The 17,808-nt window shown below is 49.3% G+C and overlaps 1 protein-coding gene across 6 annotated transcripts in view; it reads right to left on the bottom strand.

Moving 5' to 3' along the window:
- The window catches only part of VAV2 (vav guanine nucleotide exchange factor 2), a 151,376-nt gene that overhangs the window by 43,522 nt on the left and 90,046 nt on the right, over nucleotides 1-17,808 (bottom strand). For all 6 annotated transcript variants that reach the window (XM_052814994.1, XM_052814996.1, XM_052814997.1 and 3 more), the window contains exon 3: nucleotides 9,750-9,808. In XM_052814994.1, coding sequence (XP_052670954.1) covers nucleotides 9,750-9,808 — 59 coding nt within the window. The remainder of the gene's footprint in view (nucleotides 1-9,749; nucleotides 9,809-17,808) is intronic.

Here is a 17,808-nt window from a genome sequence, read left to right as displayed (position 1 = left end):
CAATTGTCCCACTCGCTGCCCACCGTCCCACGGAGGTGTTCCCATCCAAGGCCGCTCTTGGTGGATATCATCTGTCAGGCAGATCTGCAAGGAGGTTTTCATGGCTTGTGCAAATACCCACAGGAGACTAAAGGAGGTGGCTCGTCCCTTACTGGGAGTGGGATTCCAGCCTCCCAACACCAGCATGATAATCCCCCCCTATTTTCCTAAGTCCAGTGATCACACTTCAGTGTTTTAAAAAGCAGGTGGAGTACACCCATGAAACCTGAGCTGCTCCCATCTGCTGCCCCTTCTGCGAGGTATTTCTTCGTAAATGGAAGGACCAGAGCCTCAAGCTGGCACAAAGGAGCTTCTACAGCTCTGCTGGGATGGATGGGGCTGTGCTGAGTCTTCCTGGCTCAGGATCTGGCAGAAAAACATTTCCATAGCATGGTACCTACAGACCATAATTACACCTTGCAGTAGCTCACAAAACCCATGGCTGGGTGTAGAGATCCTCCGACAACCCCGCTTTGAAGAAAGTATCATGGCAATACAAAGAAAACCCACGGGACTGAGGTTTTGGGCTTCAGGCTGTGCTTTCCGTGTGAGTTTGGGTGGGGGGTTCGCAGCTGGCTTCAGCTCCCGTGCTTCCAGATGAGTCCATCTGTCCCACTGCTGAGGTTTAATGCTGCTTCAATCCCAAAATACATTTCTCCAGGGGAAGCGCTCAGACCTCGGCTGTTCGTAGCATGTCATTTTCGATAGCTCCAACCTTTCCCTCTTTTTTTGAGCTCCTCTTTTTCTTCAGGATGGCAAGCCACTCCCTGAGCACGGGATCACCCCATCCCCATGGGTCCCCCATCAGTCCCGGCACCCCGGAGCTGTAGCGGGTCCCCTGGGCACGCCGTCGTGCCTTCATGAGCACAGCACTCCTGAAGCCAAAGTCCAAAGAAAACCATGTGGGTTTGCAAGATGTTTACATACAACTGAAAATGCATTCATCATCGGCTTTGGTGGGATTAAGCAGATTAAAGCAGCATTTAATTTACTGATGTACCAAGAGGTGGCTGTGAGCTGACCAGGGACGAGCAAAGAGGTGACTTGGAGCTGCTTCTCCAGCCCCGCTCTCGACCCAGGCAGCACCTCTGAGTTTTGGTTCCCATCTGTGAAATGGGAACAGTGTCAGGGAATGATTTTGGTAAAGTGCTGCGAGATGGATGAAAACCACGCTATTAATGCTCAAGAGCCATTTTTATAAAGCAGAATGGAATCAATTCTCTCCCTGCAGAACAAGACACATCGGAGCATACCAAAAGCTGCTGAATTTAATTAAAATCATACTATTGTGTTACATTACTCATCTCTGGAAAGAAGCACCTCATGCTGTGCCAAAGTTTAGACATGTCCTCTGAAAAATTATTATTTGCTTTTATTTGTGGTCTGGAACTTGCAAAAATTCTCACAAGATTAATTCTGATAGAAATTCAGTGGGGAAACAGCAAGCTACATCATCAGATAACACAAAGATGATGATTTTGCAGGAGAGTACTTACAGCATTTAGCACAGTGCACTGCACAGTGCCCAAGGGTTAGCTGCATGCCCCGCTTTATCTTTAGCTCAAATCTGAACTGAGTATTTCTGGAGACTATGAGACAAGAAAATAACAGCTCATATAATTTTATGTTTCAACACATTATCGCATTTTTAAAAAATTCTCATGTACCAATGCTTCGCTCAAGAAAGCGGTATGATTTTCTCCTCACTTCAGCTCCACGTTGACGATAACAGATGGATAAAATCAAAAGGGGAATCCAGAAACATCTTTCTCAAAAAGAAAGGGGAAAAAAACCCCAAACCCTCTGGGGCAACAGCACAACCAATCACTAAAAAATGATTTGGCCCAGGTCTCTGACTCAGAAGAAAACTAGATTTGAAAACACCGTGGCTGAAAATCAATTTCTGGGCAGGGACGTGGGCAGCCCTCCCTCCCGGTGGGATGTCCCCATGGCCCTGCTTCCACCGGGAACGCGTGAGCAACGGGCTGGGAAGGAGGAAGGATGCTCCTACAGCTCATCTGCTGCCTCAAAACTGCAGCAGTGCCCTGCCGAGCCCAGCACCGGGGCAGAGGGGTTTTGCACCCACCGTGGAGGGAGACGGTCAGAGCCCTCACCCCGGCGAGCCAGCAAACTAAGCCAAGCTCCCTCCGGGCACGTTCACTCTGGGCAGATGGCACCGCTCACCTGGGGAGCATAAGGATAAATCACAGCCAGGACGTAAAGAGCTGGGACGCATCCCATGGTATTTAACAACATCCCCACAAGGCTCTGCAATTGCCTAACTTTGGAAAACTTTTGTTGAAACAAAACCCTTAAACCCCCCATTTTTAACTTTGGAAAACTTTTGTTAAAACAAAACCCTTAAACCCCCCATTTTTAACTTGTAGCAAAGCAGCACAAGGAAATCTTTTAGCAGTCCGAGCAGCAGTTTCTCTGGTGTACCTGAGCAGCTGCAATCCTATGTAACGCATGCCAATAAAAACAAATAACTACCTAAATACATATTTCTGCCTGCTTCAGACCAGCGCCAGCACTGCTGGCTGTTTGCACGAAAGCACCACCAGCACATCCCAGCCAAGGAGGGTCCTACTGTGCAATGCAAACCAGATCTAAACAGCCCACCTGGGCCGAGCAGCACTTTCTGTGGTCCACAAGGAACAAAAAGACGTATGCTTCCCCCTCTCCGGTGGGGTGCAAAGAGACACGGTTTGTTCCGGAGCACTTGAGTACACCTCTCTCCAGACACAGCCCATGGTCGTGCCTCCAGCCCCGAGCCCTCCTGTACCCCAGTGCCAGGAGCCCCCCCAACCTCCGAGTCCCCCGTTTTGGACCAGCCGAGCCTGAAGCCTTTCTCCATCGGGGCAAGGACTCCATCTCCTTTCTCTCTTGGGGCAAGGACGGCATTTCAGGGAGACCTTTCCAGCACCTTTGATTGCCAACCTATGCACCGACCCTGCACAGGAGAGCGAGCTGTTTATGCCTTGCTGGTGCACCCAAAGGTGAGATGGTGCGAGGGTGGCCAGTGACACAAGAGGGACCCCGAGGGAAGCACTACACGGGCAAAGTCGATGAGCGATAACAAGGCAGGTGCACCCCAAAAACCAGCAAGCCCCACATGTGGCTATTAAGCAGAGCTGTGCACGTCGGAATTGTATCTTCATCATGCAAAGCTGTTGGTGGGGAGGGGGCGAGAGAAACTGCCTTTGCTTTTACTAGCAGATGCTTACGGGGTGACCTCAGCATCTCCCAAGCCTACAAAGCAGCCGCACAGAAAAACATGTCAATGATATTTTTCAGACTCTCTTAGGAGCAAGTCTGTGAGGATACATACTTGCCAAAATAAATGCGTTAAAAACATTTTTAGCCGGAAAGGAACTGCTTTTAGCCAAAGATCCTGCTTATTGACAAAGGAAGAAGCTTTACGGTCCCTCCTAAAGAAGGTCTGTCCATGTCACAGGAGGCCATCTCCACTCGACCCCGGGCTTGCAAGGTCTGCGGCGGAACCTCTGCGGATTTGTGCTGGTCAGGACTGGTGGTCAGTCCCAGGACTGGTCCCAGTCCCTGACGCCCTGGAGCACAGCAGAGCGCTGCACAGCACCCGTACGTATTTCCAGCCACGGATTCCTTCCACAGCCTTCTATATCCACTTTATAGCAATGCTTACAGCACGTACAATGGATACACAACGGCAGTAAAAAAACTAATAGGCAAAGTGCAATTACAGAGCCCACACTGGCAACGAATAAAACAGCCCTTGTAAAACCAACCTTACAGGAGAAGAGGTCCCGTAACTACCTCCTCACCAGAAGACACTCTGGGACTTAATTGCTAGCAACTTTAATTGCTTGCCATTTTCACACATGGAAGGATCCGCCTCCTGAGTTGAGCTACAATCCCCAGGGGCAGGGGGACCAGAGCCCAATTATGATCAGCATGAAGCCTCCACCGTGCTGGAGAATCTTTGCAAATCCCATAAAAGATTTCCCCTTATCTCCCTTCTCTTCTCTAGGACAGCAAGGGGAACGTCTCCTTGATCAGCTATGCTAGGGCTTGTGCCATCCCATCTTTTGCAAGAAGTAGGTTTAGCTGGCAGGATCGCAAAGTCTCCTCCACGAGGAGACCACCACTGGAAACGTAAGGGTATCCCCACAACGTAGCGGGGCTCAGTCAGACAGGGAAATAGATTAAAGTCATGAAACCTGGAAAAAACTCTAGGTTTAATTCTGAACTGGTAGATGAAGGGCGAGGGAATTTCCATACCAAACACAGCTGACCGGCGAATGACACACACTGGGAGCAGAGAAACATGCACATTTTGCAGGGCAGGGGCTCGAGGGCTGCCCACGCAGGTCCAGCTCCATTTGCCCCCCTCTGCCCCTCTCCTGCAGGCTGGCAGGGCACCACCACACTGAGGAACGCCGCTCGCTCAGCACGGTAATATTACAACCCCGTGAATGGCGCAGGCGGGACGCTTGTGACTCTCCCTTCCCATCCCTCCTCCCTTTCACCCCTACACACATCCTGATATTATTGGCAAGCTGTTAAGTACAGAAACTCCAGGGCTGATAATGCTGCAAACCTCATTTTGAGCACGTCAGTCTGTTTTAATAGTTTACCTGGGCAAAGCTGAGCAATACTGAACCTCATTAGCAAGGCATGGGGTTTGCAGGCAAAGCAGGGTGGTAGGAAAGTCTCCTCTGGGTTAAATCCCCACTGATGGGAAGATGCTGGTACAGCTCATTTACCTGCCTTGAACTTGACCAGAGGCAGCTCCGACCTGGAGCTTCTCTCCTCCCAACTCACCATTTGCATTGTAGAGATGGGCAAAATGGAGACACGATGGCCCGGACGGTGGTCTGCACTCAACGGGGTGCCTGTGGGCACCCCGGCCCTGACACCCACTCGGCACTGGGATCTGCTGGGATGGAGGGCACCCAGGGGCTCGGGTGAGCATCAGGACCGATGCCAGCCCCTACTCTGGAAAGCCAGGAGGGTTTCTCTCCTCCACTGACGTGTCCAGCCTCCTGTAAGCAAAACAGCAAATCCCAGCTCCTAATGTACAGGACTTTCAAGGGACTCGCAGGCATCCCAAGAGCCATCACCATCACCGCTCCCCCAGATCAAACCAGCCCTGCAGCCACAGGCAGGCAACAGGCAGCTCCCAGCCAAGGGCTTGCCCTCGACTGCCAGCAAATCTGCTCTGTCACCTCAGGGCATGTGACGTGCAGAGGTTAATTGCCAAGAAAATCAGCATTTTGGCTTGTATTTATTTATTGGTTTACATGCAAGGGAAACCTCTGCCTAGGGCGATGGGCTGGCCTCGTTGTGTTTGCCTGGAGGTAAAACTAATGTCACTTAATCTTCCCACCAGCTGTCACCAGGTAGCTGTGCCGTGCCACCGACCGGAGGGGGTCCTGCCTTGGCCCCCAGGATGGGGAAAACACAACCATCCCCTTCTCCTTCCCTCTGCCACCCGGCCAAAGCACCACCGCTGCTCCCGGAGGAGAAAACCTCCTCTTGACAAACAGGATTCACCCCTCCTCCCCATTTGCAAATGTTTTGAAATCTGTTTTATTAACTGTAGTGCCTTCTGAAGAAAGTCACTGAGAGGTTCAGTTCATATATAAAGGATTTACTTAGATTAAGGGCCTCAGTAAAAGGCCTTTGAACATGCTAACTCCTTCCCATTTTCAGATGGTTTCACTGTGCACACATTAAAAATGCATGCAGGCAGCATGAGCCAATATTCCTTAACCTCCTGCTTTGCTTGCAAAACTCTGCTTCCAGGAAAAACACATATCTCGGGGAGATGAAAAAACACGTGCCCCCTCCGCTCACAGCTCACATTCAAGTCAGTGGAGCTCGTCACATCTGGACAACGGCCGGAGCCCAGAGGACGCTGGGATGTACCACGGGCAACGGAGAACAGCCAGGGCTGCAGCAGGAGTCTTAAGGAAAAAAAAACTTTAAGAAAAAAAAAATCCTGGTTTATCGGGACCTGCAACAAGAAGTCCTGTTGTCCTCCAGAGAGCTGAGTTTGCTCGAGAAAACTTGGAATGAAAACTCATCCTCCAGAGCAGAGGAGGACCTTTGCACAGTACCCCCGTTTGACCACACTGCTTCTGTCTGCTGCAAGATCCTCTCACCTAACTTGGAAGAATTTAGTGCCAACCACCGTGAGAAATGGGGTAATGGACTTAACGGGCCGTGAGTCGGGTCTGCAGTGGAAACTCCTGGTGAGACCTGGCTGTAAAATGAAGGTTTCTTGTTCAGAGACAGCCACGGATGAGCAAGGAGCACGGTGGTAACTTCTCACTGCGACTGCTGACAGTCCTCCAGACAGATGGAGGAAAGGCTGAGAAACAGTAACAATTAAAAAAAATCCCCTCTCCTTAGCTGATGGGCAATGCTACACCATGAGGATCTTTTCTTTGTCTCCACATACAGCTCTGTAAAACGACGCAGGGATGAAAACCCCAGGAAAAGGGTATTATCACATTACTGCAGAACCTGTGCTCCCAAAGAAGATCATGCGGCAGTGCTGCCGAAGGCTGCCTGTGCCCACCGAGCAGGCAGGTCTTGTCTCCAACAAGCCAGGTGAACAAAGGCATTTCTCATCTCCCCATTTCTGAGAGCGGAAAATCAGACATACAAAGCTAAGGGATTTGCCCAGGGCCTTGTACAGCACCTGGGGCAGAGCCAAGATCCGAACGTAGTTTCGTGCATCCGCTTTCCCTTCAGCAGGTATCTTTATCCACAAAACCACCTTTCTTCTGAATGCCTTAAATTAAAGAGAGAAAATGTGCCTTTTTCTAGGAGGCACCAATAAGCCTCTTATCATCAAGGGGCTTGTTATGCACGGCACACTACCCAAAAAATAACCCAGTGCGGTGGTGGTGGTGGTCCTTGCAACTACACGCTTCTTTAATCACCTGTGCTGTTTGCACAGCCTCGTACAAGACAGAAATCTATTTTTGCAATCATTAGAGACCGTCACCTGCTAGGAGGTAAGTCAGCGATGTACCATGCTGGAGGGTGACACTGTTTTCTGCAGGACTTCCAAAACCTGCAACTGGGACTAGAACAGAGCAGGAGGAGGTGAGACACAGCACGGGCTGTAGCTACAGCTGCAATAGATTAAGCCCAGCCTAGTGTGCTGCAAACAAAACATTGCATTTAAGATCATTTTTTGCCATGTTTTGCTGCTTGTAGCTTGTTTCTTGGAAAAAACACTCTGTCATCTCAACATAGCTATCCTGATAGCTATCTGATTTACTCTGTGAAACAAGGTTTCTCTGGCAAGGTTCATGTGTCTAGAAATTATTAGACAGAAAGACTATTCTTTTTTCACTGAATAGCATACAAGATTGATTTTTATTTTTCTACCCTACATGCCATGAAACTTATTTAAGGACAAGTAATAGGCTTAATCTGCCTGATCCTGAAGTTTTAGACCCAAAATAGGGTTTGGAGCAGAGCCACATTCAAGATACGGGGCTGAAGACCACACAGTCCATATGCCATCCTATATTGCACTGTATTTACCGTGTTTTTGAGCACCGGGCCTAAGCCAATAAGACTTTTCCCATTTATTTCAATGGCAGCATCTTCACTGGGGGAGGGAAGCGTAGGGACCCCAATCATCAGTGGGGATCCCAGTGAGCTGAGGGGCAGTGGCCGACGTGAGCAGTCCCTTCGGGGAGCCAGAGCTGCTGCTGGTTCCCACAGATTAAATTCATCCGAGATTAGTTTCTGTCATTGAGGCTTTTGTGATGGTGTAGCAAGAAATGATCTAATTAAAAGGAAAAAATGTGCGGCAATGGACAAAGGGAGGGTTCTCTGACTGCAGGGGACAGCAGTGATGGGAAAGGACACCCCCGGGGGGGGGGTATTTTCCAGCTAACAGAGCGACAACATTTTCTGTTCTTACAGAGCTGGCAATGGGGAGGAGAAGCAGGGTTAATACGCAGGAAAACAGAATTAGAAGCAAAGACCCACTAAGCCCTGTGCTATTCTTGCGTAATTATGGTGCCAAAGGCTTCCAAGATAAGGGATTTTAGTGGGAACCGTAAATGCCGGTTGTACAATAAATGAGGAAAAGCCACCTATCCACAAGAATAGCAAAGCCTCCCTGCCCCTGGCTCCCAGCTATCGCCCAACCCGCCCATCCCTGGCAGCGGGAGACCTCAACACAAACACCAGTGATTCAGCCAAAGCCTTCCCAGAGGACGACCGGCTCATTCATCCTCTGAACTGACACCAGGATCTCCCTGCCAAGGGAAGGGCTTTGCCAGGGGTGACACATCGCGACCTCTTCCAGCGATGCCCCGACACTTAAATCCAGCCCTTGCAAAGGCACTTGCAGCTTGTGCACGGGGGTTCCCCCATTACTCCCTGCCTCCAAATGCCTTGGATGTTCTTTTCCCTTAAAATAATAATCATTGCGGGCTTCTCCAGGACTCAGGGTTATCCTTAATATTAAATAGTCCCTAACTTACAGTACGTCTTTATTCCTCAGTGTGCTTTATAAACCTTTGCCCCCTGAATCTCCCCCCAGTCCTGGTGGGATCTGTCAGATTCCTGTTTAACAGATGGGAAAGCTCCCAGTTTGTTTTACAGGTAAAAAGCTGTTCCCCTCCAGCAATATCAGTGCAGTTAAGGCAGTGAAAATAAGTTCAAACAGTGGAAATGGTGGGGTGGGGTGGTGGGCATGGGCAGCAGGGCTAGAAGTAAAGCAGGGACCCCATCCAGCCTGCACCCCACACCCTGGCTGTGGCTGGCCCTGGGATGCAGCCGCAGACCAATGCCATGCTACACCCTGACCAGAATAGCAGCAAGACACATTCTGCGGAGAAAAGCGAATGTGTTCTATAGCTGGGGGAAAAACACAACGCAAAAAATCCCTCAAAAATGGAGGAAAGGTACTTTAGGCTGAGAACTCCTCCCAGTTATATCTGTGGTCCTAATGAGATGCTGCCGGCAGATTAATAATAAAAATGCACACTAACGAGAAAACCAATTGTGATCCAATTTTGCAGGGAATTGAACAAAGACCAGGATAACAGCTCTGCTTAAGAGGGTTCTCTACTGTTTTTAATTCCTTCTCCACTGCTCCTTCAATTAGCAGAGGAGGAGCCCCAGCAGCAGGGCAGCCCACCCTGCGTGCCAGGGCCAGGTTACTTATTAACCCCCATTACCCATTCAGCACTAATGTGCCTTTGTCAGAGCCAGGAGGTAATTCCCCAGCTGTTAGTGACTGAAAGGCCACCTGGACACTTCTGCACAGACCAGGGTGACAAGTGGGGACAGTTGGGTGACACCACAGCTCTATGGGCAGAGCAAAAGGGATGGGCATCGCTGGCTTTCCTGGCATCCCCATCCTCAGCTGCACAGCCCCTGCAGAGGGGACCTGAGCAAAACCTCCAGCAAGAGACACTAAAACCCACTCTGCTACCCTCCCCAGCAGGCGTACGGCATGCAACTCATTACATTCTCACTTATTTTATTTGTAAACTATTCCTGAGCAGCTGGTAAGGTTCTTTTACAAGTACCCTGCCTACATCCCAAAGGCACCGTTAATGTCTGTTTAACCCTAATATATCCCAACCATATTAATGCTTCTAGGGAGTCTGATGTGATTAAATACAAGGAATACGGATAGGGAGAGAGAGAGAAACATTATTTAAAGCATCACATTGAAAGGATCTTACCTAATTCCTTTGGTTTGAGCAATACTGTGGAAGGAGAGTCTGGATACTGCAGAGATCACCTGGAAATGAGAGAAAAAAATGCTGGTGTGCTTACTGAAGACAGAGGAAGGTTTGGTGGGAACCCGAGGACCCACAGCCTGGTATTTGGACCTGAACACCCACTGAAATGGATGTGCTCCAGTCCCCCCCATCCGTGTCACAGCACGTCACCATCAGGGCTTGGAGGACACCATCAGTGCAAACACTGCTTTTGGTTTTACCGCTGTGCATCAAAGACATTTAACCCTCAGCTATAAAGATACCCATTCAACGGCATCATCCAAGGAAACTCCATCCTGCCACTCATATATCCAGACCTGCTCCAATAGGTTTTATGCAACACTGAGAACCATCGGAAAAAACCTCTTACTTTGTATTTTATTACAAAAGGTTTGTCATTCCTTTCATCTCTCCCCCCACAAAATGATCTTATTGAGGCAAACTTGCCAAGATTGAATGGTCTTGACTTCCTGCATTTCAATAAAGATGCATCATCAGTTTGTCAGAGGTGAGTGCAGACCATCGCCCTTTTCTGGGGGAGAACAGCCAGAAGTGATTCAACAACAAAATATTTTCATCAGCATCACAATCAGGAACAGTAAAGCCACCAGCTTTTTCTGAAAACTCCCATTTTTAATGGAAGTTTTAATTGCTATGCAGAATTTTCAATGAAGACAAACAGAGAATGGTTTTAGTCCCTTATAGATATAAAACATGTTTTACTCTTGCTCATATTCATCATTTCAAAGCTAGATTGAAAAAACAAACCTATTATTTTTGGACTGGTTTCCCATCCACTGGAATGAATAGAGATGCCTGCGTCCAGGACACAGATAAAGGACTTTTTGAGCAGTCCCTGCTGTCCCGGGCCCCCAGCTCTCCTCTAGGTACACAAACCCGAACACCACGGGGGTGTGACTGCCTGGAGCTGCCCTGCACCCAACCCAGCCATGGGGCACCCGTTAGCGTTGCTTTCTTTAGGGAACACGTGCCCCCCTGCTGAAAGATGCCACCCTGGCTTGCTAAGCCACCTTCGGATCAGTCACCCTGCGGAGCACGTGCTCTAAGTGCCTGACTTCTCTCCTGGGATTGGTGTTGGTACTTAAAGCCTCTCTCCCTCCCACGTTATTATCCCAGAACATCAATCAGAATTGCATTGCGGATCCTCATGCAAATTCTTGCCGCTGCAAGAGGCATGCAAGCACCAGGCTTGTTTTGGGGAGATGCAGGCATGCGGCTTCTCAGACTGCCCTGAAGCCTGAGCTCCTCCTGCTGTGGCAGATCCTGCTCCAAACCCTGTCTTCTCCTCCACACTTTTGCAACCTTCATCCTTCTAATTTTTCTTTTCTTTTACCATTGCCATGAATTCCAGCCCAGCTGTCGGCCGCCAGTGCCCCACGCGTGGACCCGAAGCCGAGGCAGCAACAAAGGAGCTGCCACAGTTTGGCATTTAGCAGTTGACTTTTCACATGGAGAACAGAGATGCTGAATTATTCAACAAGGCCATTGAGACTCTGTGAACCTCAAAACTTGGCCAAGTTTTTCCCTGGTATAAAACGTCACTAACAGGAGTTCAACGCAGAAAGGAGCTCCAGAGCAAGAAGGAATCTTCCTCGCAGCTCGGACGCTTTATTGCCCCTGTATAACTCTTCTAGCAAAAGAGGGCTTTACCAAAGCATCCTTCCATGTCTGTTTTTTTAAGATGTTGCCCCTGACATTTCCTTCTAAGCAGAAGACATGCATAAAGGATTTTTTTTAATTAGACAAAGCATTACTTTTGCTACTGCTGTCATGAGCATATTTTGGCCTATTTCTCACTCTCGAGAGCCCATCTGGATAGCTACCAGACCACCACCCCGGCACACCTGGTTTTACAGGGTTGCCCTGGAGCCACTGATTACAGACCATAATTACTGTGCAACTAGAAGACAAACCGTAAACTTTCTCAAGGAGAAATTTAGCACTTGAGAGTTAGTGAATGTAAATGCAGTAAAGTTCCTCATTTTACTGTAATTAACAAAAAAGCAGCACGGAGAAAGGCTGGTCGCTTCTGGAAAAGGTGCTTCAGCCACGTGCTCTCCTGCCAGCGAGCTGCAAGCTCCCAGAGCCAGCCGGTGACATTCCCACCTCCATTTCGGGGAGGTGTTAAGCAAGCCTGGCTCTCCGAGTCCCTCTCACACCCCCACCTCTGGCCGGTCTCTCGTTTGCTCTGGCTTTGAGGAGCGTCAAGCAAAGACGTGGCTTCTGGTAATGTCACGTTTCGAGGAGCAAATCTGCGCCGCAGAAAGGGAAAGGGGCTGAACCCCCTTGGAAGGAGAAGGCAGCCCTGACTGTGAGCTCCACGCGAACCATGTCCCTCCCAGTGCTTTAAAGCGCACGCTGTCATTTCAATCTGCATTTTTAAATAAGGTTGGCTTTGCTTTTGGAAATGACATGAACAGCAACAGGAGAAAGCAGGTTAAAGCATAACCAGGAGTCAAAGCGATCAAGTCTTACTCCCCAAATCGCCAGCAACTTAAAACGCCACTCCAGGCATGTTACTAAATCTCTCTGTGCCGCAGTTTCCCGCCTCTAGAATTCTCCCCAGTTTGGGAGAGGAGATGGGACTGAGTTCATTAGCGTCCGTGAAAGGTTCCAGGGCTCGTCCAGGCAGAGCCATGGTGCAGAGCATCACTGCCAGCGAGTGGTACCTGCAAATGCTGAGCCCAAACAGGGTGCAGAGGCTGGAGAGGCAGCTGGCAGCCCCCCGGCCCTGCTCCACGGGGCTTAAAGTAGTCCAAGGGAAGTCCTAGACTGATTGAATAAATCTCTTCTGTGGTCTATTATTAGACTTCTAAAGTACAAAAATCAGTTTATGAATCAGACGGTTATACCGGAGGGTTTGACTTCCAGGGAAATTTAAGAGAAAAGTGCACTGTTCTCTACGCCAACAATTTTTGCTTTGTTCTTTTATGAAAAGCCCCAAGCGCTGAACATCCTGGCACATCAAAGCCCGGGACCTGGTTCCAGCGATGAGCCAGCGTGCACAGACACGCTTGCCGACGCTCAGGCTCCCAAATCGATGCTCAGGTACGTAAGCAAAGCGACCCACTTTGAGGGATCAGGTACAAAGAGCCTCCATGAAGCTTGGCATCTCTGAAAACGAGACTGAACAGTAACTGTCCCAATATCAGGGAGTATTTTTCCAACAACAACTCCTGCTAAAGCAGCAGCCAAGAGCAAAAAAAGCCAAGTGCAACCCCAGCTCCTCTTACAGCTCCTGTGCTCCAGCCTGCCAGCCCCCAGCCAGGGAAGTGCTTAAGCATGCATTTAAGGATAAGTAATCCTCTCAATTTCAACAGGATTAAACAACATTCTTAAAAGTAAGTCAATCCTTAAGTGTTTGCTAAACGGTGTCTCATTTTCCCTGTAAAGCAGCTTCTTATTTGCAGAGAAACCCAGTAATATTTCCTGCCACTCCCGGCTATCATTTTCTATTAGGCCAGGCAGGATCTGCCTTGTTACGCACCCACGCAGCAGTTGGCACAAGGGGTCCCTGATCTCATCCGAGGCTTTTCATTGCTTCTGCAATACAAGGACATATTAATATAACTAATACAGATATGACACTAAGTGGAATTGTAGCTCACTGGTTATTCATACCTCCCTTTTCTTTTATGGCAGCCTGGAAACGCAGACGCTTTGTTTTCCAAGGCAGATGGTATAACCAAAAAACATTTCTTGCCATGGGGTATCAGTTCCCTTCAGATTTATGCTGATTATTTCAGAAGATCATCAGGTTTTGGGTTTCCCCTCTTAAAACTAACCCGCTACTTAAAACTGGGAATCCAGTAGGACCGAGGCTGCTGCATCCTGGAAGTGCTGCTGGAGCACACCGGGAGCAACAGCTTCCAAACCTGCTGGTCCCTTGAACCACACTCAAAAAGGCTACGATGACCCAAACCGAGTCATTGCACCCGAGTGCCGTGCCACCGCACCAGCTGGGGTAGCGCTGGGGGCTCTCCCGGCCCCATCCCGGGGCAGAAACATCTTTGGGGAAAGCACCCTGCTCAGCACGGGCAGACGAGAGGGTTAGCAAAGCCATTTGAACATGCTGCTTGGGAAAACTATACTTTTATCTGTGTGTTTGTCTTCTGGGAGGAGGACTGTGGGCTTACGCAACAGGGGCTTACGCAGATTATTATTACTTCTTCACCCATTTCTCAATGCAATTTCCTCCAAGAAAACTGCATTCAGGGTGCAAATATTACCATAAAAGCTATATATAACATCCCGCTGACAGCAAGATGCCAGAAATGGAGCTAGGTGATGTACAGATAGACTTTCTCTACAGTCGACCTGCAAAGGGTTAGTGGGAAATTTCTGGTGGTTTCACCGTTAAAGGTGAGGGATGCCCTTCACATTCCTGACGTTCCAGTTTGCCTTGTATTTTTAGATGTGAGTTAAAACCAGCCACCCAGCTGATCATTTACCGACCAGCACGCCGCACAAGATGAGATCATTGCTGTGAATCAACAGAACCAGAAACGGAGCACGAGGGCCGTGCACGTGATTTCAGAGGCTGGGCGTCAGAGGCCTTGTGGAGACCCTGATTTAAAAAGGCACCGAGTTCTGCACTTCATGGGAAAAAGAAAGAAAAGAAAAAAAAAATCAAGTCTTAAACTGGGTTCTTCACATTCACTGGTCACTTTGCAAGACACCTGGCTGAGTAAGGAAATGGGATTTTTTAAAAGAAAAAAAAAAAAAGCCCAAACCCCCACACCACCACAAGAAATCCCCCGCTTTTCTTTTTCCGTACTACCAACACTTTCTTTTAGGAATTACGGATTTAAAAATAAAGCAAAACAACAACAAAAAAATATTATGCTTACTGCTCTTCTATTTCCTCCAGCACTGTTTATTGCTGATGGTATCTCTGTGCATCTAGAAAACTCTCAAATAAACTCTCTCCTTACTTGAAAAAACAAACTGACCCAGCTGGGCTGGAGAACACTTCGCACATGAGGAACTCGCCAGGTCTCTGCGCTCCATGAGCGTGCCTCCAGAGCCTGAGTGAGCTGCAGGGGTTACAGCCAGGCTCATAGCCCGTGCCGAGCCCCAGCAAGGTCATGCATTCCCAGAACAAATGAATATTTGCTTCTAAGCAAATCAGGAGCTCTGCACAGCAGTGATAAGTCTGGGCAGAGACCTTGATGTTGCCACCTCTGCGCATACCCTTCTGGGTATTTCAGAGCCTGAAATTACTCGGAGTAATTTTCTGGTTTGCCCCTAAACTCATGAAGGGCAAAAGAAATCCTGAGGCCAAACATCCCCAGCCTCTGTGTGCGTAGAAACCTGACCCCAAATTCAGAGACAAGCTAGTTAAATTATTTCTGAGTTGGATAATGGCATCCAATAGTAAAAACATGAAGAGTCCCAGGGAGAAGGCTGCTAAAATAAAAGCAGCCATGACAGCAAGTAGAGTTTGACCCAGTTGCCTCCAGATTGCGGTGCTGGAGTACCCTGTATTTTCTCCTTTCGCTGCGCCGGTGCAGGCAGCAGTGGCCAGTCAGCTCGTGTTTGCTCTTCTCCACCGGCTGAGGAGCATCCCTGCTCACCTGGGGCATTTCCCAGCACTTTCCACCCAGCTGCACACACATACACCCACACCAGGCTGTGCACAACCAGGATCTGGTATTTGCAAACCAAAGCGTCACCAGCAGTTTCCAGCCTCCCATCTCCTCCGTTTGCACATGCCTCTCACATGAGTCCCACCTTGGCTAGACCAGCCCTGGAAAGTCAGCATAGCCAAGCCCCAAGTGTGAGAGCCAATACAAAACACAACCTGCTCATTCTGGATCAATTATTTGTGCTCCGTGTGTGTTATTGCCTAGGGCGTAAACCTGCAAGATCTTATAGCATGTGTGCAGCGAACGCAGCAAACATTAAATTTACAGCTGCCTTCCAGCCCTCTCCCCGGACACCGTACAGCCGGGGCTGCTGCCACTTGAGCACCCCGCAGATGTTGCTGGGAATTCCTTAAATCCACATCTCCTGATACAACCCGGTACCCAAGAAGAGCATCGCTGTACATGGCTACGGTGCATTTTTTCCTTAGGATGCCAAGGGTGGGCAGAGCCCCATTAAGGGATCAAATCAGTTTGATTTTCCTACACCCAGGACTCTCTCCTCTCAGCTGGACCTCATCCACCCACCTGGCTGCTGAGGACGAGGGCTACTAAATAATAATCCGTTTGGACAACTGGCTTGAGCCTTTCCAGCGCCTGCCTGAACGGTTTCCCCCACGGCTCTTCTCCGCCTGCCCGGGGATGCCACGGCTTCACCTCCCGTTCCCACTCGTACCAGGTGGAAAGGCAATGCGCCGGGAAAGCGTGGTGTTTGCTGGCATGCAGCGTTTGGAGAGGCACCAGCTGAGCGGATTTTGGCTGACACATATTTGGCAAGGATTTTAAATCAAAGCTAGGGAAGTTCTTCCATGACGGCGTGTCCAGGCTTCTCTCCCCGAATTTCACTACAAGGATCACGCAACAGATAGGGAATTCAGTGATGGAGGTATGGTAAAGCCTCTTCCCTCCTCCAACAAATACCCATTCCAGGGATCCTTGACTGCCACTCCCTTTTGATTTATTGAAATATCAGCAACTTGTGACATTGCTATGGAGCTGCAGATGAGCTTCAGAGCACCTGTCAAATCACAGGAGATGGAAGAACCAGAAATGTAAAACAAAACCCATTTGCCAGAGCAGGTGGGGAACAACAGAATTGCTCTGCTTCCAGCACCCCTCTGGGTTTGCTGCTCCCTTGGCCTCAAAGATGTGTGTGCAGCATTAAGTGCTGTTCTCAGGGAAGTAGTAAATAACATCCTAAAGCCCAAACAGTGGTTCGGTGGAGAACTGGCCAGGGATGCTAGGACTGCGTGCCTCACCGGGGCTGGACTGCTAGGCTGGACTTCCAGTCTGCAAACTGGACACAGGAAAACCAGGTACAAGCTGGATTTTGCTTCTGAAATTCAGCAAGGAAGGCTGGACGTACACGCTCCTTCCTTTTCTAAAGGGATCCTTGGTCATGGAAGTAGCAAAGGGTTAAAATAGTCTCAAGTGAACATCTGACAGATTGTCCCCGAGCTACTATGAAGAAAATTAACTCTATCCCAGCCAAAACCAGCACAACCTCTTAGCCACAGTTCAGAGCACCCATGTCAGGCTGCGTTACGGTTACTGCTGTGTTACAGGGATGAGCGATTACACCTCTCAAGATAATGAGATTAAGCCCTCCAACGAGCGCCCATCGTCAGAGATACACTTTCCAGGTGAAAACACCTTTACCAAAACCAAAAACTCCCCTGAGACAGCACAAGGAACACGCACCAAATTTTTGTGTTATTTCCCTACAAGGCAGCTGGGGAGGGAGTGACTCGCCAGCAAGCCTGCCTTCACAGGAGCATCTACCAAAGCAAAGCTGGAGTACACGTAGCATTTTTTACAGACCTGACTAAAAAGGTCTAAAATACATTCCCAGCCAGCCCAGCGGTCCAGACAGCGTTTGGGCACCAGAAGCCTTTCCCATCCCCACGGCTCTTCTCCCCAGGGAGGAGTGAGCCTCGCCACGCTGGGGACACAGCAAGGAGGCAGCCTGGAGCATCCGTGTCCCAACCCAGAAATCCTTTGCAGTTGCAGTCTGTGGCTGCCGTGTCCTCAGGGAACCCTCACAAATCCATATTTGATAAGCATTGGATTACATTTCTGTATAATGAGGGTGTAAGTGAGCTTGGTGCCTTTAAGCCCCTCTCCGTCCCTAAGGCTTCAAGAGGGGGAGAAAGAGGCAACACAGTTGGGGGAGCACCCAAACCACCAGCAAGTGCCACCCCGCTAGCACTGGGAAGCATCACCTCCCATAATTGCAAGTGCAATGAAAGCCCAAAGCTCCCCGGGGAGCAGGAGGAGCTGGGCAAAAATTGGTCTGATGCCGAATGGTCATCCCCAAACAGGAGGAAGAAAATGCCCAAGGGAGCAGAGAGGGA

Source organism: Harpia harpyja, chromosome 19 (assembly GCF_026419915.1).
Source record: "Harpia harpyja isolate bHarHar1 chromosome 19, bHarHar1 primary haplotype, whole genome shotgun sequence".
NCBI lineage: Eukaryota > Metazoa > Chordata > Aves > Accipitriformes > Accipitridae > Harpia > Harpia harpyja.
The sequence above is the reverse complement of the archived record's forward strand: the minus strand, read 5'-3'. Positions and strand labels throughout refer to the sequence as shown.